This window comes from Anolis carolinensis, unplaced genomic scaffold (assembly GCF_035594765.1).
Source record: "Anolis carolinensis isolate JA03-04 unplaced genomic scaffold, rAnoCar3.1.pri scaffold_10, whole genome shotgun sequence".
NCBI classification, from domain to species: Eukaryota; Metazoa; Chordata; class Lepidosauria; order Squamata; family Dactyloidae; genus Anolis; species Anolis carolinensis.
Window position 1 is genome coordinate 7,364,043 of NW_026943821.1, and position 18,849 is coordinate 7,382,891.

The 18,849-nt window shown below is 44.0% G+C and overlaps 1 protein-coding gene across 14 annotated transcripts in view; it reads right to left on the minus strand.

Moving 5' to 3' along the window:
* The window catches only part of ryr1 (ryanodine receptor 1), a 178,284-nt gene that overhangs the window by 85,409 nt on the left and 74,026 nt on the right, over positions 1–18,849 (minus strand). For all 14 annotated transcript variants that reach the window (XM_062962718.1, XM_062962727.1, XM_062962723.1 and 11 more), the window contains 15 exons: positions 18,539–18,643; positions 18,229–18,332; positions 17,491–17,574; positions 15,914–16,073; positions 15,494–15,641; positions 15,150–15,355; positions 14,823–14,997; positions 13,636–13,844; positions 12,538–12,917; positions 10,243–10,375; positions 7,617–7,777; positions 5,978–6,143; positions 5,292–5,378; positions 4,972–5,198; positions 958–1,876 (listed from right to left, as the gene is read on the minus strand). In XM_062962718.1, the coding sequence (XP_062818788.1) occupies positions 958–1,876; positions 4,972–5,198; positions 5,292–5,378; positions 5,978–6,143; positions 7,617–7,777; positions 10,243–10,375; positions 12,538–12,917; positions 13,636–13,844; positions 14,823–14,997; positions 15,150–15,355; positions 15,494–15,641; positions 15,914–16,073; positions 17,491–17,574; positions 18,229–18,332; positions 18,539–18,643 (3,264 nt within the window). The remainder of the gene's footprint in view (positions 1–957; positions 1,877–4,971; positions 5,199–5,291; positions 5,379–5,977; positions 6,144–7,616; positions 7,778–10,242; positions 10,376–12,537; positions 12,918–13,635; positions 13,845–14,822; positions 14,998–15,149; positions 15,356–15,493; positions 15,642–15,913; positions 16,074–17,490; positions 17,575–18,228; positions 18,333–18,538; positions 18,644–18,849) is intronic.

Genomic DNA, 18,849 nt, shown 5'->3' on the forward strand with positions numbered 1-18,849 from the left:
ACTGCACGGAGCGCTGTTACCTTCCCACCGGATCGGTACCTATTTATCTACTCACATTTGCATGTTTTCTAACTGCTAGGTTGGCAGGAGCTGGGCCTAACAGCAGGTGCTCATTCCGCTCCCAGGATTTGAACCTGGGACCTTTCGGTCTGCAAGTTCAGCAGCTCAGCGCTTTAACACACTGCGCCACCACTGATATTGATGTGGAAAGGTCAGAGGGTTGGCTACCCCAGCAGTCTCCTGTGCTGGACAGATTATCCAAAACTGCAGGAAATGGTTAAGCTATATGTTTGCTTCAGTATTTATTTATTATTTATTTATTACAACATTTATATCCCACCCTTCTCACCCGAGAGGGGACTCAGGGCAGCTTACAATAAGCACACATATAAAAATTATATAATACACTATAAATCAATTTAAAAATTATAACTTACATCAACATTCATAAAAACATTCTGAAATACATTCTAAAATGGGTGTGTTCAAATTCAAAGGACTGGGTCTGTCAATTGAGTTCCAATTAATGCTGCTAATTGTTATTCGAAAGCCTGGCCCCACAACCAAGTTTTAACCTTCCTACAGAAGGATAGAGGGAGGGAGCCTGCCTGACTTCACTGGGGAGGGTGTTCCATAGGCTCCATAGTACCCTTTTGCTCCCTCTGAATACTAGATACCTGGACTTGCATGCCATTGAATAAACTCTTTTCAGTTCATTAACATTTCCATTATTGAGCCCAAACAGCGAGGAGGGGGGATGGTGGGGGGAGGGGGTCTGCTACAGTATTCTGAAGCATGTGGCCTTTGAAGCTATTGGAAGCAAGGCATATAATGTATATCAGTTATAATGAGCTGCCTCACTGAATTTGTCTAATCTCTCCTTTTTAAACTCCATCAAAATGCTTGGGAGCAGCTCCTAAAAGATTTCTGCAACCAGATGATGACCACATCCTTTACCTGTAGTTTGACAGATTCTGGAAGCTTCATCTGTAGCAGGCCTTCCTCCAATCCCTCCTCGTCTTCCTTTGCTTCTGCCTCCCCAGCCTCGATGGCTTTCAGCTCCCTCTTGTCGCCTTCCTCCGTCTCCTCCTTCTGTCCCCCTCCAGCCTCCTTCTCCATTCCATCACCTTCTTCCTCCTCCTCCTCCACAGCCACCATCTCCTCCTCTTCCTCTTCCACCGGTTCTTCCCCTTCATCAGCACCCTCTGGTGCTTCCTCCTCCTTGGGCTCCCCAAAGACATAGGGCTCGATCATTTTGAGGATGTGTCGCACATCCTCATCTTCAAAGATGCCCATGATGAGGAGGGTGCAGATCAACTTGAGGACGGGCACAAACTGGAACTCCACGCTGCCTCCGACGGGGTCCCTGGTGTGCTGCCCACCATCTTGGACGGCCTCGGTCAGCATGGTGATGGCCTTCACCTTGAGGATATCCAAGGGGATGGAAGGGCTCAGCTGGTACAGCTCATAGTTGGTGCTAACGAAGAAGGTGTCTGAAAAGTGCAGAGGAGGACGCAAACAGGTGCTCATGCCCACGCCAGGCAAGCCAGGCTTTTTGGTGTCATCTGGGAAAAGGGTGATGCTCTTGGTTTGATCCGTCATGGGGACAATGAACTCGCTGTTCATCATGAGGCGGGAGCGTTTGGCAGACTCTAAATGCATGCCAATGAGAAGGTCATAGTAACCACTGCGCAGCAAGCCCGGCAGGTGACTGCTCTCTATCGCGTACAGGAGCTGCGATTCATCCACATGGCTGCACAGGGCATGTGCCACTCGGTTGTTGCCCAAGGCACACACCGCACAATAGAGCTTCAGGGAGTGGGAGTGGAACTTCAGTAGGTCCAGGCGCTCCGAAAGCTCCAGGATGTCAATACACCTGAAAGAGAGCAGAGAGGTGACATAGATGGACGTAGATTTAGAAACAAGTAGGTAGTATGTGGGCCCTCAATTCAGGTTTAAATATCAGCATTCTAATTTTTGGCTTCCTGGGATTTTCAGTTTAGGGAAGGAATATTTAGAATACTTAGTCAAAGCACTCCAAGTACAAAACTCCACATTCCACTGATGCCACCATGGCAGTTAATGTAAACCCTAATGCTATAATTGTATAGTGCAACAATGGGGGTGTTGTAGTTCAGCCCGAGGCTGAAGATGAGGGGATGGTTGTGAGGACTGATGGGTTTTCCAGTGAGGAAAATGAGGGGATTTCAAGCAGGATTCTGCCTATGAAAAGGGCCTGAGCCGACTGGCATTGGACTATAGGGAGAACCTTTGTCCTAATTGTTCCTTAGCAACGCAAGATAAGGAGCTGCAAGAGAGAGAAGTTTCTTGTGTGAGGGAAGTTTACCCTGAGAACACACATGCAGTTAGTAGAAAGAGTTTGAGGCTCAATTTTAGGGAGGTGGGGGCTAAGCTCCAGAGGTCACACCAAATTCATGAGAAATCCTTGAAGCAACAGAGCAGATGCCAAAGGCATGATTTTATAGCATGTGGTCCTTGAATCAAAGGATTGTTTTCTTTAGAGTCAGATCAGGCAATGCTGCATTACCATGAAGATCCTGAGTCCTATTCCATGTTCAAGTTCAAGTTTAAGTTCTTTGGGAAAGTCTTGTATTCATGTTTATGGTTTTTAGGTTTTTAAGAAGTTCCTGTTCTCCTGGTTTTGGATTTATGTTTCCTCTTTTTGGATGTATGATTTTTGCTTTTGGATTTATGTCTGTGTTATGATTCCTGGCTTTCTCTATATTGTTACTACTATTGAACAGACCTGCTGTTTGGACTATTGCCTCTTGAAGGACTTTCTCTTTGCTTTTTGGACCTTGTTTTTGGACATTGCTTTTCCTGTTACTTTTTGTGTTTTTTCCTTTTTTTCTATTTTCTTTTGCTTATCTCAATAAATGGTTTAATTTGTTAATGTGGGATTTGTGTATTGATAGTGTTTACATTTGTGTCTTGTCTGTATTGCATACTGATTGCATCATCCAGAGTGTAATATAGTCTGGAAAGAGTTAATTGCTGAGAAGCTGTGATGACCTTGATGTGTGGCTGGAGCTGGGGAGTGTCCAGACACAAGTGTGTATGCATTACTGATTGCATCAGTTCAGTTCTGAGTTGTGTCGAATTCTGTCTGCCTAGAGCAGGGGTCCCCAAACTTTTTAAACAGGGGGCCAGTTCATGATCCTTCGGACCGTTGGAGGGCCGAACTATAGTTGGCCACCGAGCAATAATAATTAATAAATAATAATAATAATAATAATAACAATAATAATAATAAAAAAGAGGGTTGGAAAAGACCCTTTGGGCCATTGAGTCCAATCCCCCTCTGCCTTTGTGCACCGAAAGCACAAACAAAGCACCCCTGACAGATGGCACCCAGAATCAATGTTAATAATAATAATAATAATAATAATAATGAAAAACAACAGGAAAAACTCAGCCGCTATGAGGACCTCAAGATTGAACTTCAAAGACTCTGGCAGAAACTAGTGCAGGTGGTCCCGGTGGTGATGGGCACACTGGGTGCCGTGCCAAAAGATCTCAGCCGGCATTTGGAAACAATAGACATTGACAAAATCACCATCTGCCAACTGCAAAAGGCCACCCTGCTGGGATCTGCGCGGATCATCCGAAAATACATCACACAGTCCTAGACACTTGGGAAGTGTTCGACTTGTGGTTTTGTGAAACGAAATCCAGCATGTCTATCTTGTTTGCTGTGTCATACAACATCGTTGTGTCAATAATAATAATAATAATAATGTGACTGACAAAGTTCTGGAACACAACACACCAGACATCACAGTTGTGAAAAAGAAAAAGGTTTGGATCATTGATCTTGCCATCCCAGGTGACAGTCGCATTGATGAAAAACAACAGGAAAAACTCAGCCGCTATCAGGACCTCAAGATTGAACTTCAAAGACTCTGGCAGAAACCAGTACAGGTGGTCCCGGTGGTGATCGGCATACTGGGTGCCATGCCAAAAGATCTCAGCCGGCATTTGGAAACAATAGACATTGACAAAATTACGATCTGCCAACTGCAAAAGGCCACCCTGCTGGGATCTGCGCGCATCATCTGAAAACACATCACACAGTCCTAGACACTTGGGAAGTGTTCAACTTGTGGTTTTGTGAAACGAAATCCAGCATATCTATCTTGTTTGCTGTCATAATAATATAATAATAATAAGGGTTGTAAGAGAAGAAGAGACCCCTTGGGTCATTTAGCCCAACCCCCTTCTGCCCTTGTGCTGTGGGGGCCGGATAAATGGTTTTGATGGGCCGCATCCGGCCCCCGGGCCTTAGTTTGGGGACCCCTGGCCTAGAGTGAGAGTCAAGTCCTGTGTTTGTCTGCAAGTCTGTTTGTCTTGATTATTACTGCTTACAGTAAAACTTGTATATAGTTTTACCAAAGTCTCTGGATATCACTTCGTTCTGCGTTCCATTGAAACTATCCAACTACTGCTGCGCTGCAAATTACTCTGACATAATTAATACTACTAGACTCCTCCACAAAGATGGTTTCCAGGCTAGGGTGCAATAGGGGCAAATACGGTTATGGACCAATGTCAGTTGCCTAAGTTCCTTTTCTAATGCAATAAGATTTTGTGTGCTTTCAATTAACTGAACTCTCATTGGACACTGAAGGGCAACAACGAAATCTTAACGGCTCCATTCCTCAAAATCATATAATCATGGAAGAAACCATATAACAACATGAATCATCGGTAGCGACACTATGGAAGAGACCATACAGACCATACAGTCCAATCTCCTGACATCTCCTGCCTGAGAAGTACAATCAAAGCACCCGACATATATCCACCCAACCTCTGTTTAAAAGCATTCGAAGAAGGGTCCTCCACCACAAATGGCAACATAATTCTGGCCAGAGGGTTTGCTTGTCAAAACCTTACACTAAAAGGGAGGAGGTTTTATTTCTATTTCTAAAGGGGGCACAAGAAACTCACCGACTTTCTTCTGGGATGTGGAGGGCCATCATAATATTGGGATCTGTGCACTCAACCATCCAGCCATGCCGATCGCTGAAGCGAGCCACATCCACCCGCAAGAACTCATTTGGCATGCGGCTCCAGGTCATTGGTGTCAGCATTTGGATTGCAAGCCGAGGCGGGCACTGGGGCTCTGGGTTCTTCCGCTCACTGCGGAACATGGCAGCTGAGATGGGCATGATGTTCTGTCAGAGCAGAAGTAGAGAAAGAACAAATAATTTCTCAGTCGTAACTGCAAGCTTCCCTTCATTCGAGGCTACTGCTAGGATGGTCCTTACCTTCAGTTTGCCCAGCTCAAACTGGATTACATTCTGGCTTGTTGGGAGAACAAATACAGCAGGAAATAGCTTTGTGTTGGGTTCCACCTGGAATGGGATAGGTGCATCAGAAGACATGAGGAAAACACATAGAAAGATCATGTGCTCTAGCTGAACAGTAAGTTTTACTTTTGCGGTTTGAATCATTATGTTTTAATAACTTCTCAGTATAAAAACTACAATCCTTCCCTTCCATTGGTCTCATGGCCTCAGTGTTTAGATGGCTATTATCTCTAGATATGAAAGTTTGATTTAGAATAATCATGTTTGAAAACCAAAAAAAGAGAACACATTTACTACTTACTATTCCAAACTGCAATTGTAACTGGTCATTTAGGTATAATATCTAGTGATTATTTATCCCGCCTCCTTCAGTTTGGCCTTTGTAAGAAAACCCAGACATTTAAAAAACCGGCCTGGACACAAATTTTAGCTCTTAAAAAGAGGACATGACCAGGAAAAGAAAGTCACATGGTAACCTTAGTGATCACATTCACATACTGCCCAATTCCATTTTGTCATATCTCATGACAAGGGATGCCCCAGTATGTCTTATGTGAATTTGTCTTTTTTCTGATGGGGGACCTACACAGACCACAGTCTCCTGGGAAATGTGCTCTTCTCTTCCAGCAAGGAGTCCTACGTACCTGGAAGAAAGTGTTGACCTCTTTCCCGTTGGCTGTGAAGGTCATGAGGCCTGTTGCTAAGTCAACAAGGCAACCAATTACCAGATCCACAGTGCTGACACGAGTCTGCTGAGTACTGCTCACAAAGTCTCCTCCCCAGACCATGTAGCAGTTGCTTCTCTTGATGCTGCCAAAGGGAGAAACATGGCTAAGGTTTTTAATAAACGAGGTCTTTCCGGAACAGGAGTGAATGCCCTGTGGCTTTCCGTATCTTCTCAGGTCGCAATTCTCATCCATTCCAGCCAATAGAACCAATAATGATGAGAACTTTGGCTCAATGCTATCTGGAAGGTCACAAGTTGTCCATGCCAACCCTAGAGCATATCTCGTGCCTTCCCCCAGTTTAAGATTCATTTTAACTCCTGCCTACTTCCAGTCATGTCATGGAAAAATATGATGTACTAGCTGTGCCCGGCCACGCATTGCTGTGGCGAAGTATGGTGAGACTCTACTGTATATTGATAATCTTATATTATCTGCTTAAAATTGGATTATATGAGGCCCCTTCTTCACAGCTGTATAAAATGCACACTAAAGTGGATTATATGGCAGTGTGGAGTCAAGATAATCCAGTTCAAAGCAGATAATATAAGATTCTAAATGGGTTATATAGCTGTGTGGAAGGGCCTTGAGTCTGCACTGCCATATAATCCAGTGCAAATTAGATAATCTGTGGAAGAGGCCTAAGTGAAGCCTAACTCTGCTTGTCCCCTGGGCTGAGTAGGTTGCTAGGAGGCCAAGTGGGCGGAGCTTAGCCTTCTAACTGGCAGTAATTGGATAAAAACAATTATTCCTCTCCCTCTAATTAGAACTTCATTTTTATTTTCTTTTTGTTGTATCAACCTAGAGCCGTGGATGATGGGTTGTATTGTCAGATTTCGAGGTTGGGGGCCTATAGTTTTGTTGTTTTGTCCGGTGCCCTGATTCCATCACTCTTATATATATATAGATAGTACGAATGAATTGTATGAAAAGTGTATGAATGGGGCCTAATTGGGCTGAAGACACAATTCTAAAGAATTAAGACCTGCAATGACAAAAATGTGAAAGCTGAGTAAAAATGTAATTTCCCTTTGTTTGTTTGTTAGCCAATGTAACTGTAGGTTGTTTGTGGATCCAATGTAGTTACATGGAATCTGTATGTCTGAATGTCGTTCTTTGTGTAAAAGTTCTGATATGCCCTCTCACACTGAAAATAGCAATAAAAAGAAGCTTTGTTTAAAAAGTATTCATGATAGTCATGAAAGACTTAGGTCTCAGAGACCAATTTCAAGAGCACCACAATGCCCAAGTCAGGTTTCCTTTCAGTTACATCTGGAAAACCAAAAACCACACTTGCTTCAGAGCAGTGGTTCCCAACCTTTGGGCCTCCAGGTGTTTTGAACTTCAACTTGCACAGTTCCTAACAGCTGGTAAGCTGGCTGGGATTTCTGGGAGTTGAAGTTCAAAACACATGGAGGGCCAAAGGTTGGGAACCACTGCTCCAGAGTATGGCCCAAGTTTCCCCATTCCTGGTTAGACCAATTTCTCTTTCAAGTTAAAGAAGACAAGGCTTCATAGACCACATCCAGTTCCAAAATACAGCAGAATGGGCTCTCACCTGTCATGGATGTTTCCCTTGTCATCACCCATGGTCACCGTGACATTGCGCACTTTAGTGAGGTCAAAGTTCATGTCGTATTGATGGTAGTCAGGTGTGACCCAGCCTACCCATACACAAGTGGGCTCCTGGCCTGCAAAGATCCGGACTGAGTAGTAATACTATGAGGATTGGAGGGAGAGAAAAAAAGAAGTCATTAGTATTAATCTCTTATGGCATATGTCAGAAAAGACCTACCCTGTCCACCTTTCGCAAAGACCTAAAGACACGGATGTTCTAGTGCGCTTTTGAGTAAGCAGTCCCACCAGATACTCAGTCTGCTTACAACTCATTATCAGTTATTGCACTTTATCACTGTTCCCTACGCTTCATGGTTTTAGTGTTTACTGAGATTGCTCCTCCACCCTTATTTTTAATCGCCCTTATACCTCCTAGGAGCCCTATTCAGAGTTCTACACAATTTTACCCTCTGAATGTTTAGTTATTATTATTGTCCTGGTAACTTGTGGTATTGGGCTTGTCCCCATGTGAGCTGCCCCAAGTCCCTTCAGAGAGATGGAGGCGGGATATAAAAATAAAGTTGTTGTTGTTGTTAAAAGAGATCTTTGTTTTTATACCCAATTAGGACAAACCTTGCTTGACTGAAATAACTCAAGATCAAACTATGTTTTTTAACTTGGCTTATTCCAATAAACTACTGATTTAAATAACTACAATTCTGAATTTGAAAATAAAACACATTAAAACATGGTTACATGTAAGCAATCTTATTACATATGGTTTCATTGATCAGGTTTGATCCTAAACCAGGTGTGGACAACTGAGTGTGTTAGAGAGTCATTTCTTTTACTCTCATAAGGTTCCTCCTCCTCACCTGGCCATATAGTTTTGTTTTGGGTGCAAGTGGTTTTGTTAGGTCCCAGCCAGCCAGGACACCAAGGCCTGCAGTGTTTCGGGACCTGCACTTTGAAACAAATAATGATGAGGATTTTCCTGACATTGCACCCTCCACAGAGGGGCCTTTACAGCTGCAGGTGCCTGAAGATCTCTCCAGCGTCGAGATTTGTTAACTGGAGTAGATTCTTCTAGTCCTCCCTTGCAGATAGAGCCAGATGTGGAAGAAACGCCTGGGAATGGAGTTTTTAATCGTAGAGATTTTGTGACTAGAGAAATCCGCCGCAGCCAGAGACTGGCAAACAGATGGGAAAATGGGTAGCGTTCCCTTGGGAAAGTTTTGGGAGTTTGTACTCCCCAAATTCTGAACAGCCCAGAATCTGTTAAAAGTGTTTTGTTGGGTAGATTTCCTTGCGGTGTCAACGATGCTTTTTGGAGAAAGGTTTCTCCGTTCCTAGTTCCTGTTTCAAGTCAAGTTTTCCAGTTCCAGTTGGGCTGTGCCGGGCTGCGACTCTCGAGTAGACCTTGACTTTGGATGTTATTCCTTGTTCCAGATTCAAGTTTGCCTCAGCTTTAACAACTTTGTTACCTTGATTGCTATGAAGCATTTCCAATGGATAGAACCCTGTTTTCTGCCAGCCTTGTTTTCCTGTTTAACTTCATGGACTTTGATTTCTTGGGAGAGCTATCGCGTTCTAATTGTGGATTATAATATCGGACCTTTTCCTTCACACAATTAACACCGTCATTGACTTTCGGAAAAGAACTATTCCTTACTCAGACTCTATACCTAATTTCTTTTGGATTTATAATTGTTTTAATAAAGATATAGTGTGTTATATTGGCTCTTGTCTGGTTTTCGAGTGCTCACGCTGCCTTGGGGTGCAAGAGGTTTGATGTCATTTCCAGTTTCAATACTGAACACTGGGTGTTTCCTCTAGGTTCTTTGAGTGGTCATCTGTAAAATTTGCACCTGTGGTATTTTCTACGTCCGCACAGATGTTCAGATTTTTTTAACAAGCTTGTTCAATTAAGGGACTCCAGCCCCGCCCATCCCCACCAATGATATAATCAGGCAGCAGAGCTTGAGCCCTCCGTTCCATACCGCAAAGCTGCAGCCGCAAACAAAGGCATGACATAATATAGGGAGGATGAGTGGGTTCTGCGAATTTCACAGATGACGACTCGATGAAACATTGTTACAGGTAAGCAATCTTACTTTATTCAGTGTGGTCTCTGTGAAATACGCAGCAAGCTGTCCCACAAATGGTGGGGGTCAAGAAAAAAGAACTGCTTTCCTAAAAGTCACATGCTTTTTGGCGACCCTTCCAGTTTATAGTGTGGGATGAATGTGTGCGATGTCAGCCAAATGACCGCCCGACAAATGTCATCCAGTGGCACACCGTGCAAGAACGCTATAGACGTAGCCACTGCTCAAGTTGAATGTGAATGGATCTGAACAGGTAAGTCTGAACAGATGCAAGAAATATCACAGGTTCATATTTCTCAGAAACCACGCTGTAGAAATGTTTGTTTTTTTATGGTGAAGTGAATTTTTTTAAAGCTATATATATTTCTCAGTTCAAACCGTGGGGGAAATGATACGCTGATACTTATCAGAGTTATCCTCTGAATGGGTTTGGCTAGGTACTTCCTAACACTCAATGGTAAAGGCTGAATGGCTCTGTATATTAAAAGATTACAGCAAGATTTCCAAATAGCTCCCTAGTACCGTTGTGGTGTTGATAATGATCTCGGGATCATCTCGATCATCTGGGACCACCTCTTCTTCCAGGCGAGGTACCGTGGAAACCACAGGCTGTGGGGTAAGTAAGGTGGTGGCCTTCTTGGCTTTGAACAGGAACCTGGAGAAAAAAATTCGTAAGGAGTCAGAAAACGAACCTGATGCTTTATTGAAAGCAACTGTGGGCCCTTCCACACAGCCATATAACCCGGAATATCAAGGCAGATAATCCACAATATCTGCTTTGAACTGAGAGATCTATATATCTATATCCATCCATCTATCTATGTCTGAAGAGCCATGTTTTAAAACTTGCCCAGAAGAGTGGGGGGCTAGTCTAATTTCTTTATGGAGGGTATTCCAGAGCCGGGGGGGGGGGGACCACCAAAAAGGCCCCCCCTCTCTCATCTCATAGAATCATAAAATTATAGAGTTGGAAAAGACCTCATGGGCCATCCAGTCCAACCCCCCATCAATCTCCCCAACAGATCTCAATGCCCAAATTCACAATTCCTGAGTACAGTGTTCCCTCACTACTTCGCGGTTCACTTTTCGCAGATTCGCTGTTTTGCGGTTTTTCAATAAACTCTAAAAGACTATTATAAATCATTTAAAATTACAATTTACAGCCTAAGGAAGGGAGGAAGGAGAAGCCAAAGGGAGAGAAAAGGAGCCCAAGCAGCAACGGGAGGAAGGAGGCGATTTATCAACACACGACTGGTTGATAAAGACTTAAAATAGTGTATAACTACTAAAATGTGATGACTCATGGGCCATGTAGTCCCGTTCCTAGTGCTGTTGTGACAGATGAAGAGGAAAACTTGGGTTTTCCACCATTTCAGCCAGAAAGGGAACTTTCCCAGCCTGAATTAGAGCCCTTGCACCTGCAGGAGGTTTGTATTCCAGAAATCTGCCAAACAAGCCCTGAGTCAAAATCTCCCCCATTTTCTCGCCGTAATTATTATCTACAACAAAAAGGAGTTCAGCAGGCTAATCGCCGAAGCCTGAGAATCGCAGCAAAGCATTCTGATGATTAAGCCTGCTTCCATGAGAAATTTTAGGGAGTCATACATCTGGACACAGAGATTGACTTTCGTTTCTGGTTTCCCCAGAGAAGTGTTCTCTGGTAGGAAATGAGGCCCTATTTAGGTTCCTTGCCCCTTTTGGAATCTTGCGGAGTCAATTCGTCAGCTACTGGAGTAGCGTGTGTGGACAGCTACTCCGTTTCCAAGCCTTGTTCCTGTTTCCAAGCCTCCGTTTCCAGCCTTGTTTACTTCCACGGATCTTGCTTTGCTTCCCGGACCTTGCCAAGTAATTACCACGGATCTTGTTTTTGCTCCTCGTTCCTTGTTGCCTTGTTCAAGCCTTGTGTTCCAAGTATCAAGTTATTTCCTAGCCTTGCTCAAGTTTCATGGACTAAAGGACCTTGTCATCTCCCCTCATTTTGCTTGGCAAAGTGAGTGTTTCGGTTATTGGATTACAACTTTGGACCTTAATATTTCATATTGGACATTGTTTCTTTGGACTAATTTTGACCTTCCCTGGAAGGTCTATTCCTGAACTATTTCCTACACTTGTTTTTATTAACCTTATATATTTCCTTAATAAAGATATTAGTTAGATTCTGGCCTCTGTGCATGGTTATTGGTGCTCTGCAGCCTGGGTCGTGACATAAAATAATGTATAAATAATAAAATAAATATAGAACCCCTACTTAGCAGATTTTCACTTATTGCGGGTGGTGCTGGAACCTAACCCTAGTGATAAGTGAGGGAACACTGTTCACACTGCCATATAACCCAGTTCAAAGCAGATAATGTGGAGTTTTATACAGCTGTGTGGAAGGGGCCTGTGTCTCAGTTGGACTAAAAGGTAGTCAAAATGCTCTCCACATATCTTAAGAGAGTATTTGAGGGCAACTATTTACTCTTTCTAATTTTGGTACCAGCTCTCCTTGCTTCTAAGACAACAAACGTTAGATCAACCACACAGGGACTGTCAGACAGGGACCCGGGCTGCCACTCCTTGGACCAGAGTCCTTCTCTTCCCACCTAAGCCAGTTTCTTCCCACGTATACCAACTTTTTTTGACAATCTATGGTAAAAAAAAAAACTAGCTTCCATTGAATGTTGCCCATAAAAATACTCTATGACACACATTTAAAGATCTTTCTCATAATGTGGTTTGAGTGCAGTAATTCCATGGATCTTGCCCATTTTCACTACATGGACCCAAATTCTTTCCAGAGAGATCCCACATCTCTTTATCCCATAAGTCCCTCACCCTCGTTTCTTGCTTTTTTCTGTGGAGGCATCCTTATCGTTCTCAGCCTTGGGGGGCTCTTTAGGAGGCTCCTTGGGAGTGCCAGGTGGAGCCGGGCCTTGTTTCTCTTTCTCGGTCTCCTCAGCCTCCTTGCGGCTGGCTGTTTTCTTCAGCTGCTCAAACTCTGAATCAAGGTCAATGTCCTTGACCTCGTCTTCTGGGATGGTGAGGGCATGGGTGAGAGGGGTGGTGCCAGCAGTGATTTTGAACTTCTCATGGAACTCCACTGGCATACTGAGGCGCAGGAAGAGGAGTTCCACAATGGCATTCTGCGAGCCAAATGTCCGGTGCGTCAGTTTGAGGCACGGTGGGTTGTCCACGGTTCCATCAATCCTTGACACCTGTAGAGGAAGGAGAAAAGGTTGGGGTGGATCAAGGTCACAGCTTTCTAACACTGCCAGCAAGTTGAATCATGACCAACAGTTTTTTCCAACTTCATTCTTAGAAATTCTGGTGTTTGTGGATGTTCATCAGATGTTCTTAAATATTAAGAGATCTATAACTGTAGATAAACTTCCTTGAAAGACTGCTTGCTCACCACTACTGATCTTTCTTTGAAAACACCAGACAGAAGAGCACTGGATGCACACTCTCAGATGGCAGGAAGTTTGAAAAACCACTGTCTTAGATATGAAGGGTTCTTCATTGCCTCACGGGTACGCAGTACTCTGGATCTCATCTGTCACAGGCATCTTGCTCTTAACCCCACCACCACCAGTCCCCAAATAAAGAATTTCATTTGTGTTATGGAAACTTGTTCTTGTAAATAGTGCAGCCATATTATTTTATTACAAAGAAAAGCCTCCAAAGGAAGATATAACATTGGTCTATGTGTTTTTGTTCTTTTTATCACTTTTGGCCACTGGTGCTGGGTCACGCTGCTGCTAATAAGTTACTCTGCTGTGCATTTGTGGGGAGGGTCTTTTGTCAACAAGCCCACTCGCCCAACACTCACCTCCCTCCATTCTCTCTTTCACACACACACACAAACTTTCCACACAGGCATCAGGAGCCATTCTACTATGCCATATTTTATAGAGGAATGCCTCCTCTATTTACCTCATAATGTTGATGTTCTGCTGGCACCTGGGAAAACTGTGGCAGGCTCTTACTGAACCACATGGTGATGTCCCGCTTCATGTTAATGGCGAAGGGCTCAAAGCCTTCCTGTAAGCCACAGATGGTGAAGAAGCGGAGACTGCTGACATCCTGCCCCAAGTTGAGGCGGCCAACCTGGGACAAGCCCAAACTGCATACTGGGATGAAGCCTGAAAATGACCAAAAAGAGAGAATAGGAGCTGGGTCTTCTGTTTGCCTTAAATTCGCTGTTATGTTGTGCTAGATCCCTTCCATCCTGCTACAGGTGTTCCTACAGCTATCATCAACCATTCTCCTCTTCCGTTCCTCCACTTTCTTCTAATGGCTCTTTCTGCCTACCTTATCTCACAACAGAAGATATATCAAGCTGGGAGAGAATGGGAGTGAGGGAATGGCTATGCAGTGAAAGTCACAGTGACTAAAACCTGGATCTCACAAGGCCCGGTCCATCAGTTGAACCACTACATTACAATAACTCTGAATTGTGGCTAAACTCCCTTTAATAGGATTGCCTGCATCTATTCCCTGGTATGATGAAATGGGGGGAAAAATCACACAAAATTTGGTACTAGATACTTAAACTCAACACTCTAAAAATCTGACATTTTGGGGTTGGGGTTTAAACCAAATTTCTAGTTTTTATAGTTATATAGATATGTTTCAAACCATGTTAGCAACTTCTGGTGAAAAATTTGAAGCCAGGATTTTTCTCGGCAGGCAGAAGAGTTGGTTGTGCTGGATGGGGGACAGTAGGTATTGTAGCTAATTCCTTCTGGAGGCAAAGAGCGTGGCAAAGTGGAAAACAGTAGAACAAAAGGACAACCACATTACAGTTGGATTGGCTCAGTTAAGTAAGCTATGGACCTGAGTTTGCAAGTGCAGAGCAGGGATGTTGATAACAGGGTGCCTTGAAGATCCCACGTTCATAGAGCTGCTGTATGTCAAAACCAACCTGATGGCAATCACAACAACAACATCTGAAGGGGACTGGATTGGGAAGCTCTTTTCTAGAGAACTTCATAGTCTTTGCAGTCAGTGAAGGAACCTATGTATTTCCACATCTGGGCATCTCTTATTTATTCTTTATCCTCATACATCCATTATGATGACTGGAGTTAGGGACCCAAACGGTATCCTCAACAGCTTACCATCTCCAATCTCAATGTCTTTAAAGGCCAGCTCTGATCCAGAATCACTGATCAGCATCTCTCCATTGAGTGTGAACATGATGTTGTTGTCGATAAGATCTATCATGCAGCCAACCACGTCACCTGGTTGCCAGGGGCGGCCAAAAGGCTCACTACCTATGTGCCAGCGCTGACCCTAAAGGGCAGGAAAGACAAAGAGGTGCATCAAAGAGCAAAGAGCAAGAGAGGAAGAGGGTTGGGCAGTGATACGGATACATAGGATTTTGGCTCATCCAAGGTGCTCCTAGGAAGCGCAATGAGGAGACAAAAACATTTCTACAGACTTACCCGATGTCCATTGAAGACGTAACCAAGTTCATCTGCTCCCAGTTCCACATCAGGACGCACATTCGGTCGTGCCCAGCCCACACGCATCTCGCCAGTCGTGACCGCCTCGAACTCAAAGTACCATTTCCCGGATTTTATTGCATAGAACTGTTCAGCCCGGAAAATGCGGACCTTCTCTGACCGACCTTTGGTCAGGTCTTGGCCGGCTGTGGAATCCAGAAAGAAGGGTGGGTGAAAAGCACCTGAGGCAACTGTTGTATGTATGGGGACCCACAACGAACTCTTCCTGGAGACTATTTCTAAACCAGGGTGTTACTATCAAAAAGGAGAGGAAGGCTACTTACTGGTTTCCTGATCTGGTGGCTCAATGTTGTATCCATAGCCAATGAGCGTGCGCACTGCTTCACGCAAGCTGTCCCGGTTTGTTTTCTTGGTCCGCTCATCTAATAGGCTGTAGGGCACTAGGCGGGGGTTGCGTTTGTTTTTTATGTCCTACAAAGTATGGCGGCAAAGAAAAAAATATCTTATGTGAGGTAGCTAAACTGAAGACAGAGCAAAGTACACCTGGGTAGAAATCAGACACAAACAGTGAAAGGACCTCCTTCTGTCCTAAGCCACAAGATCTTTCTCCTGGGCTTCACTGGTCTAACATTAGGGCCTCCTCTGCTGTTACACAGAAGTCTGCAGATTGTGGCTTCTAGCCTTCATACGAAGAACCTCGCCAACAATCTCATGTCAAATGTTACCTCTTTGGAATCCCTCACCTGCAACATACTGTAGGTCCACCCTTGTTGGACACGATCCCTTGCCCAGACGTTGTGCCCGTTCTCAGCCAGTTTGTCCACCAAGGTATTCTGGGCTGGAGTTAGCTTGATGTGGTTGAGATCCAGTGGTGCTGGTTTATAGCCATTAGACATCATGTACCTGTCAATGGAAAGCACACAATCAGGAGTTGATTACAGAGGCAAGGACTCGCTGCCCTAGATGTACCTTCAAAAGCCCGCTGCAAGTGATGTGCTCAGAGCTCTGGCAAGAGCAATTTGTTTCACCTTTAGCAGCCCATCCGGCAAGGGCAAAAAAGGAGAGAAAATGGTAGTGGGATAGGAAAGAATATAGTGAGGAGGTGGCCAAAAGAAAGAGAGAAGCAAAGAGAGAAAGAAAATGAGGTGTCTAACATTGAGATGAATGAGAAAAAGGGAATCAAGGAACATGAAAGGCACTGGAGACTAACTCAACCAGAGAAGTCAGTCATAGCAGAACACTTGGTGAACCAACCTGGACACAGCTTATTATTTGAGAACACAGAAATGCTGGATCACTCTAACAACCACCGTGTCAGACTACAGAGAGAAGCCATTGAAATCCACAAGCATGTGGACAATTTCAACAGAAAGGAGGAAACTATGAAAATGAACAAAATCTGGCTACCAGTATTAAAATTCTAATATCAGGACAGTAAATAAAGAACAACAGTCAGAAAACAAGGGAATTCCAGATATGAAACAATCAGAGCCAGCTAACACCTTCCAACAAAGGATTCCCTCAGGCAGGAAGCAGCCAGGCTTTGAAGCTGCACATGCTAATCAAGGTGATCAAGTGCAACATTCACACTTGCCTCCAAAAGGGGATTCTTTCTCCCACCCTGGACTTTCCACAGATATATAAACTCCATTTACCTAGTTTCCAACAGACCTCACAACCCCTGAGGATGCCTGCCATAGATGTTAGCGAAATGTCAGGAGAAAATGCTTTTGGAACACGCCCATACAGCCCGGAAAACTCACAGAAACCCAGTGATTCCGGCCATGAAAGCCTTCGACAACACATACTATTAGTACAACAACAATAATGACAGTCGCATTGACAAAAAACAACAGGAAAAACTAAGCCGCTATCAGGACCTCAAGATTGAACTTCAAAGACTCTGGCAGAAACTAGTGCAGGTGGTCCCGGTGGTGATCAGCACATTGGGTGCTGTGCCAAAAGATCTCAGCCGGCATTTGGAAACAATAGACATTGACAAAATTACGATCTGCCAACTGCAAAAGGCCACCCTACTGGGATCTACACGCATCATCCGAAAATACATCACACAGTCCTAGACACTTGGGAAGTGTTCGACTTGTGATTTTGTGATATGAAATCCAGCATATCTATCTTGTTTGCTGTGTCAAACAACAACAACAACAACAACAACAACAACAATAATAATAATAAATATTATTATCTGTGCAGGTGGGGAAGACTAACCTGCTGGTCCTGTCTGGGAAAATCACTACACCTTGTTGCATACAGATACGGATTTTGGGCTCTGCATGCTGACAGGAGTCATGCCACTTACGTTTTGGGAAGCTTTGTTTTCTTGAGGTTCTCCTCAGCCTTCTCATCTGCCATCCCCACATGGCAGCCCAGAGCAAGTAGGGTCCTGGAGGAGGCAGAGGAATACTTAAATAACATCCCTTAACGCAAGTCAAATATTTCTCCTCTCATCCCTTCACAAGATAGCTATTCATCAGTGATGACACAAAACATTCATCTGGAAAAGACTGGATCTGAATTAGGAATTCTTTAATTTTGGTTCTATTTTTCTGAAGAAAGAACTGGACAAACCACTCTGAGTATTTCTTCCCTAAGAAAACACTACAAAACCCATGTGGTCGCATAAACCAACATGCAACTTGAAGGCACAAAGACATGCAAACATTTACAATAAATAAGGGGTTACATAATGTCTTAATGTGCGTCATGATTTAGACACAGTGGGGGTCATAGCCCTCCCAAACAAAGCTGGTAAAACAGTGGTTCTCAACCTGGGGTCCCCAGATGTTTTTGGCCTACAACTCCCAGAAATCCCAGCCAGTTTACCAGAAGTTAGGATTTCTGGGTGTTGAAGGCCAAAAATATCTGGGGACCACAGTGGTAAAAGCTCCCAAATTCTCCAGCCAGTATGTCCACTGACAATGCAGATGGAGAATTGCACGGGCTGTAGTTAAAAAAGGTGATTTTCCCCCAGCACTGCTTGAAATATAGTGAATAGTGGACCAACTTTGATTTCACCAGATTCCCATGGCCAACTCACTTAAGTGTCTCTCCTGACATCTGCAGATTGTAGTTGCGTTCTGGCTCTGGCAGGCTGTGAAAATCTAGCAAACACGGATGTAAGCGCCTGTTGTCGTCCCGGATCTGAAAATAGGCAAAAGAACACAACATGCAGTTCAAATATATCTGTCAAAGTCCTGACTCATAAGAGGTTAAAATGCAGAAGTCTAAGTCTGGTTGAGTCAACTCAATGGATTTGGAGGAAGTGGCATTTCTACAGACTCAATACGAAAGCGGAGGAAAGGATCCATGGGTCCCAAATGCCCTATTGCTGACCAGGAAACACTCACAGATCCGTAAGTCCATCCTTGTTCAATGCGGGTCAGGGCCCAAAGTTCATGGATATTCTCTGCCAATTTCTCCCGGATCCGCTCAAGATGTGGGGGTAAGACAATCTGTGTAGAAGATAAAGACATTAGCAGCAGAGGTACACCTGTGACCCGAAAAAGAAAAGGTGAAGGTAGAGGCTGTTCTCATGCGATAGTGCAACTGTTGAAGAATTACCTAGTCATCAATGTAACCTTTTACAACAACAACAACAACAAAACCCCTGCCTATTGGTGATGTAAATGCAGCCACTTTTGACCATGCCCCCAAATCT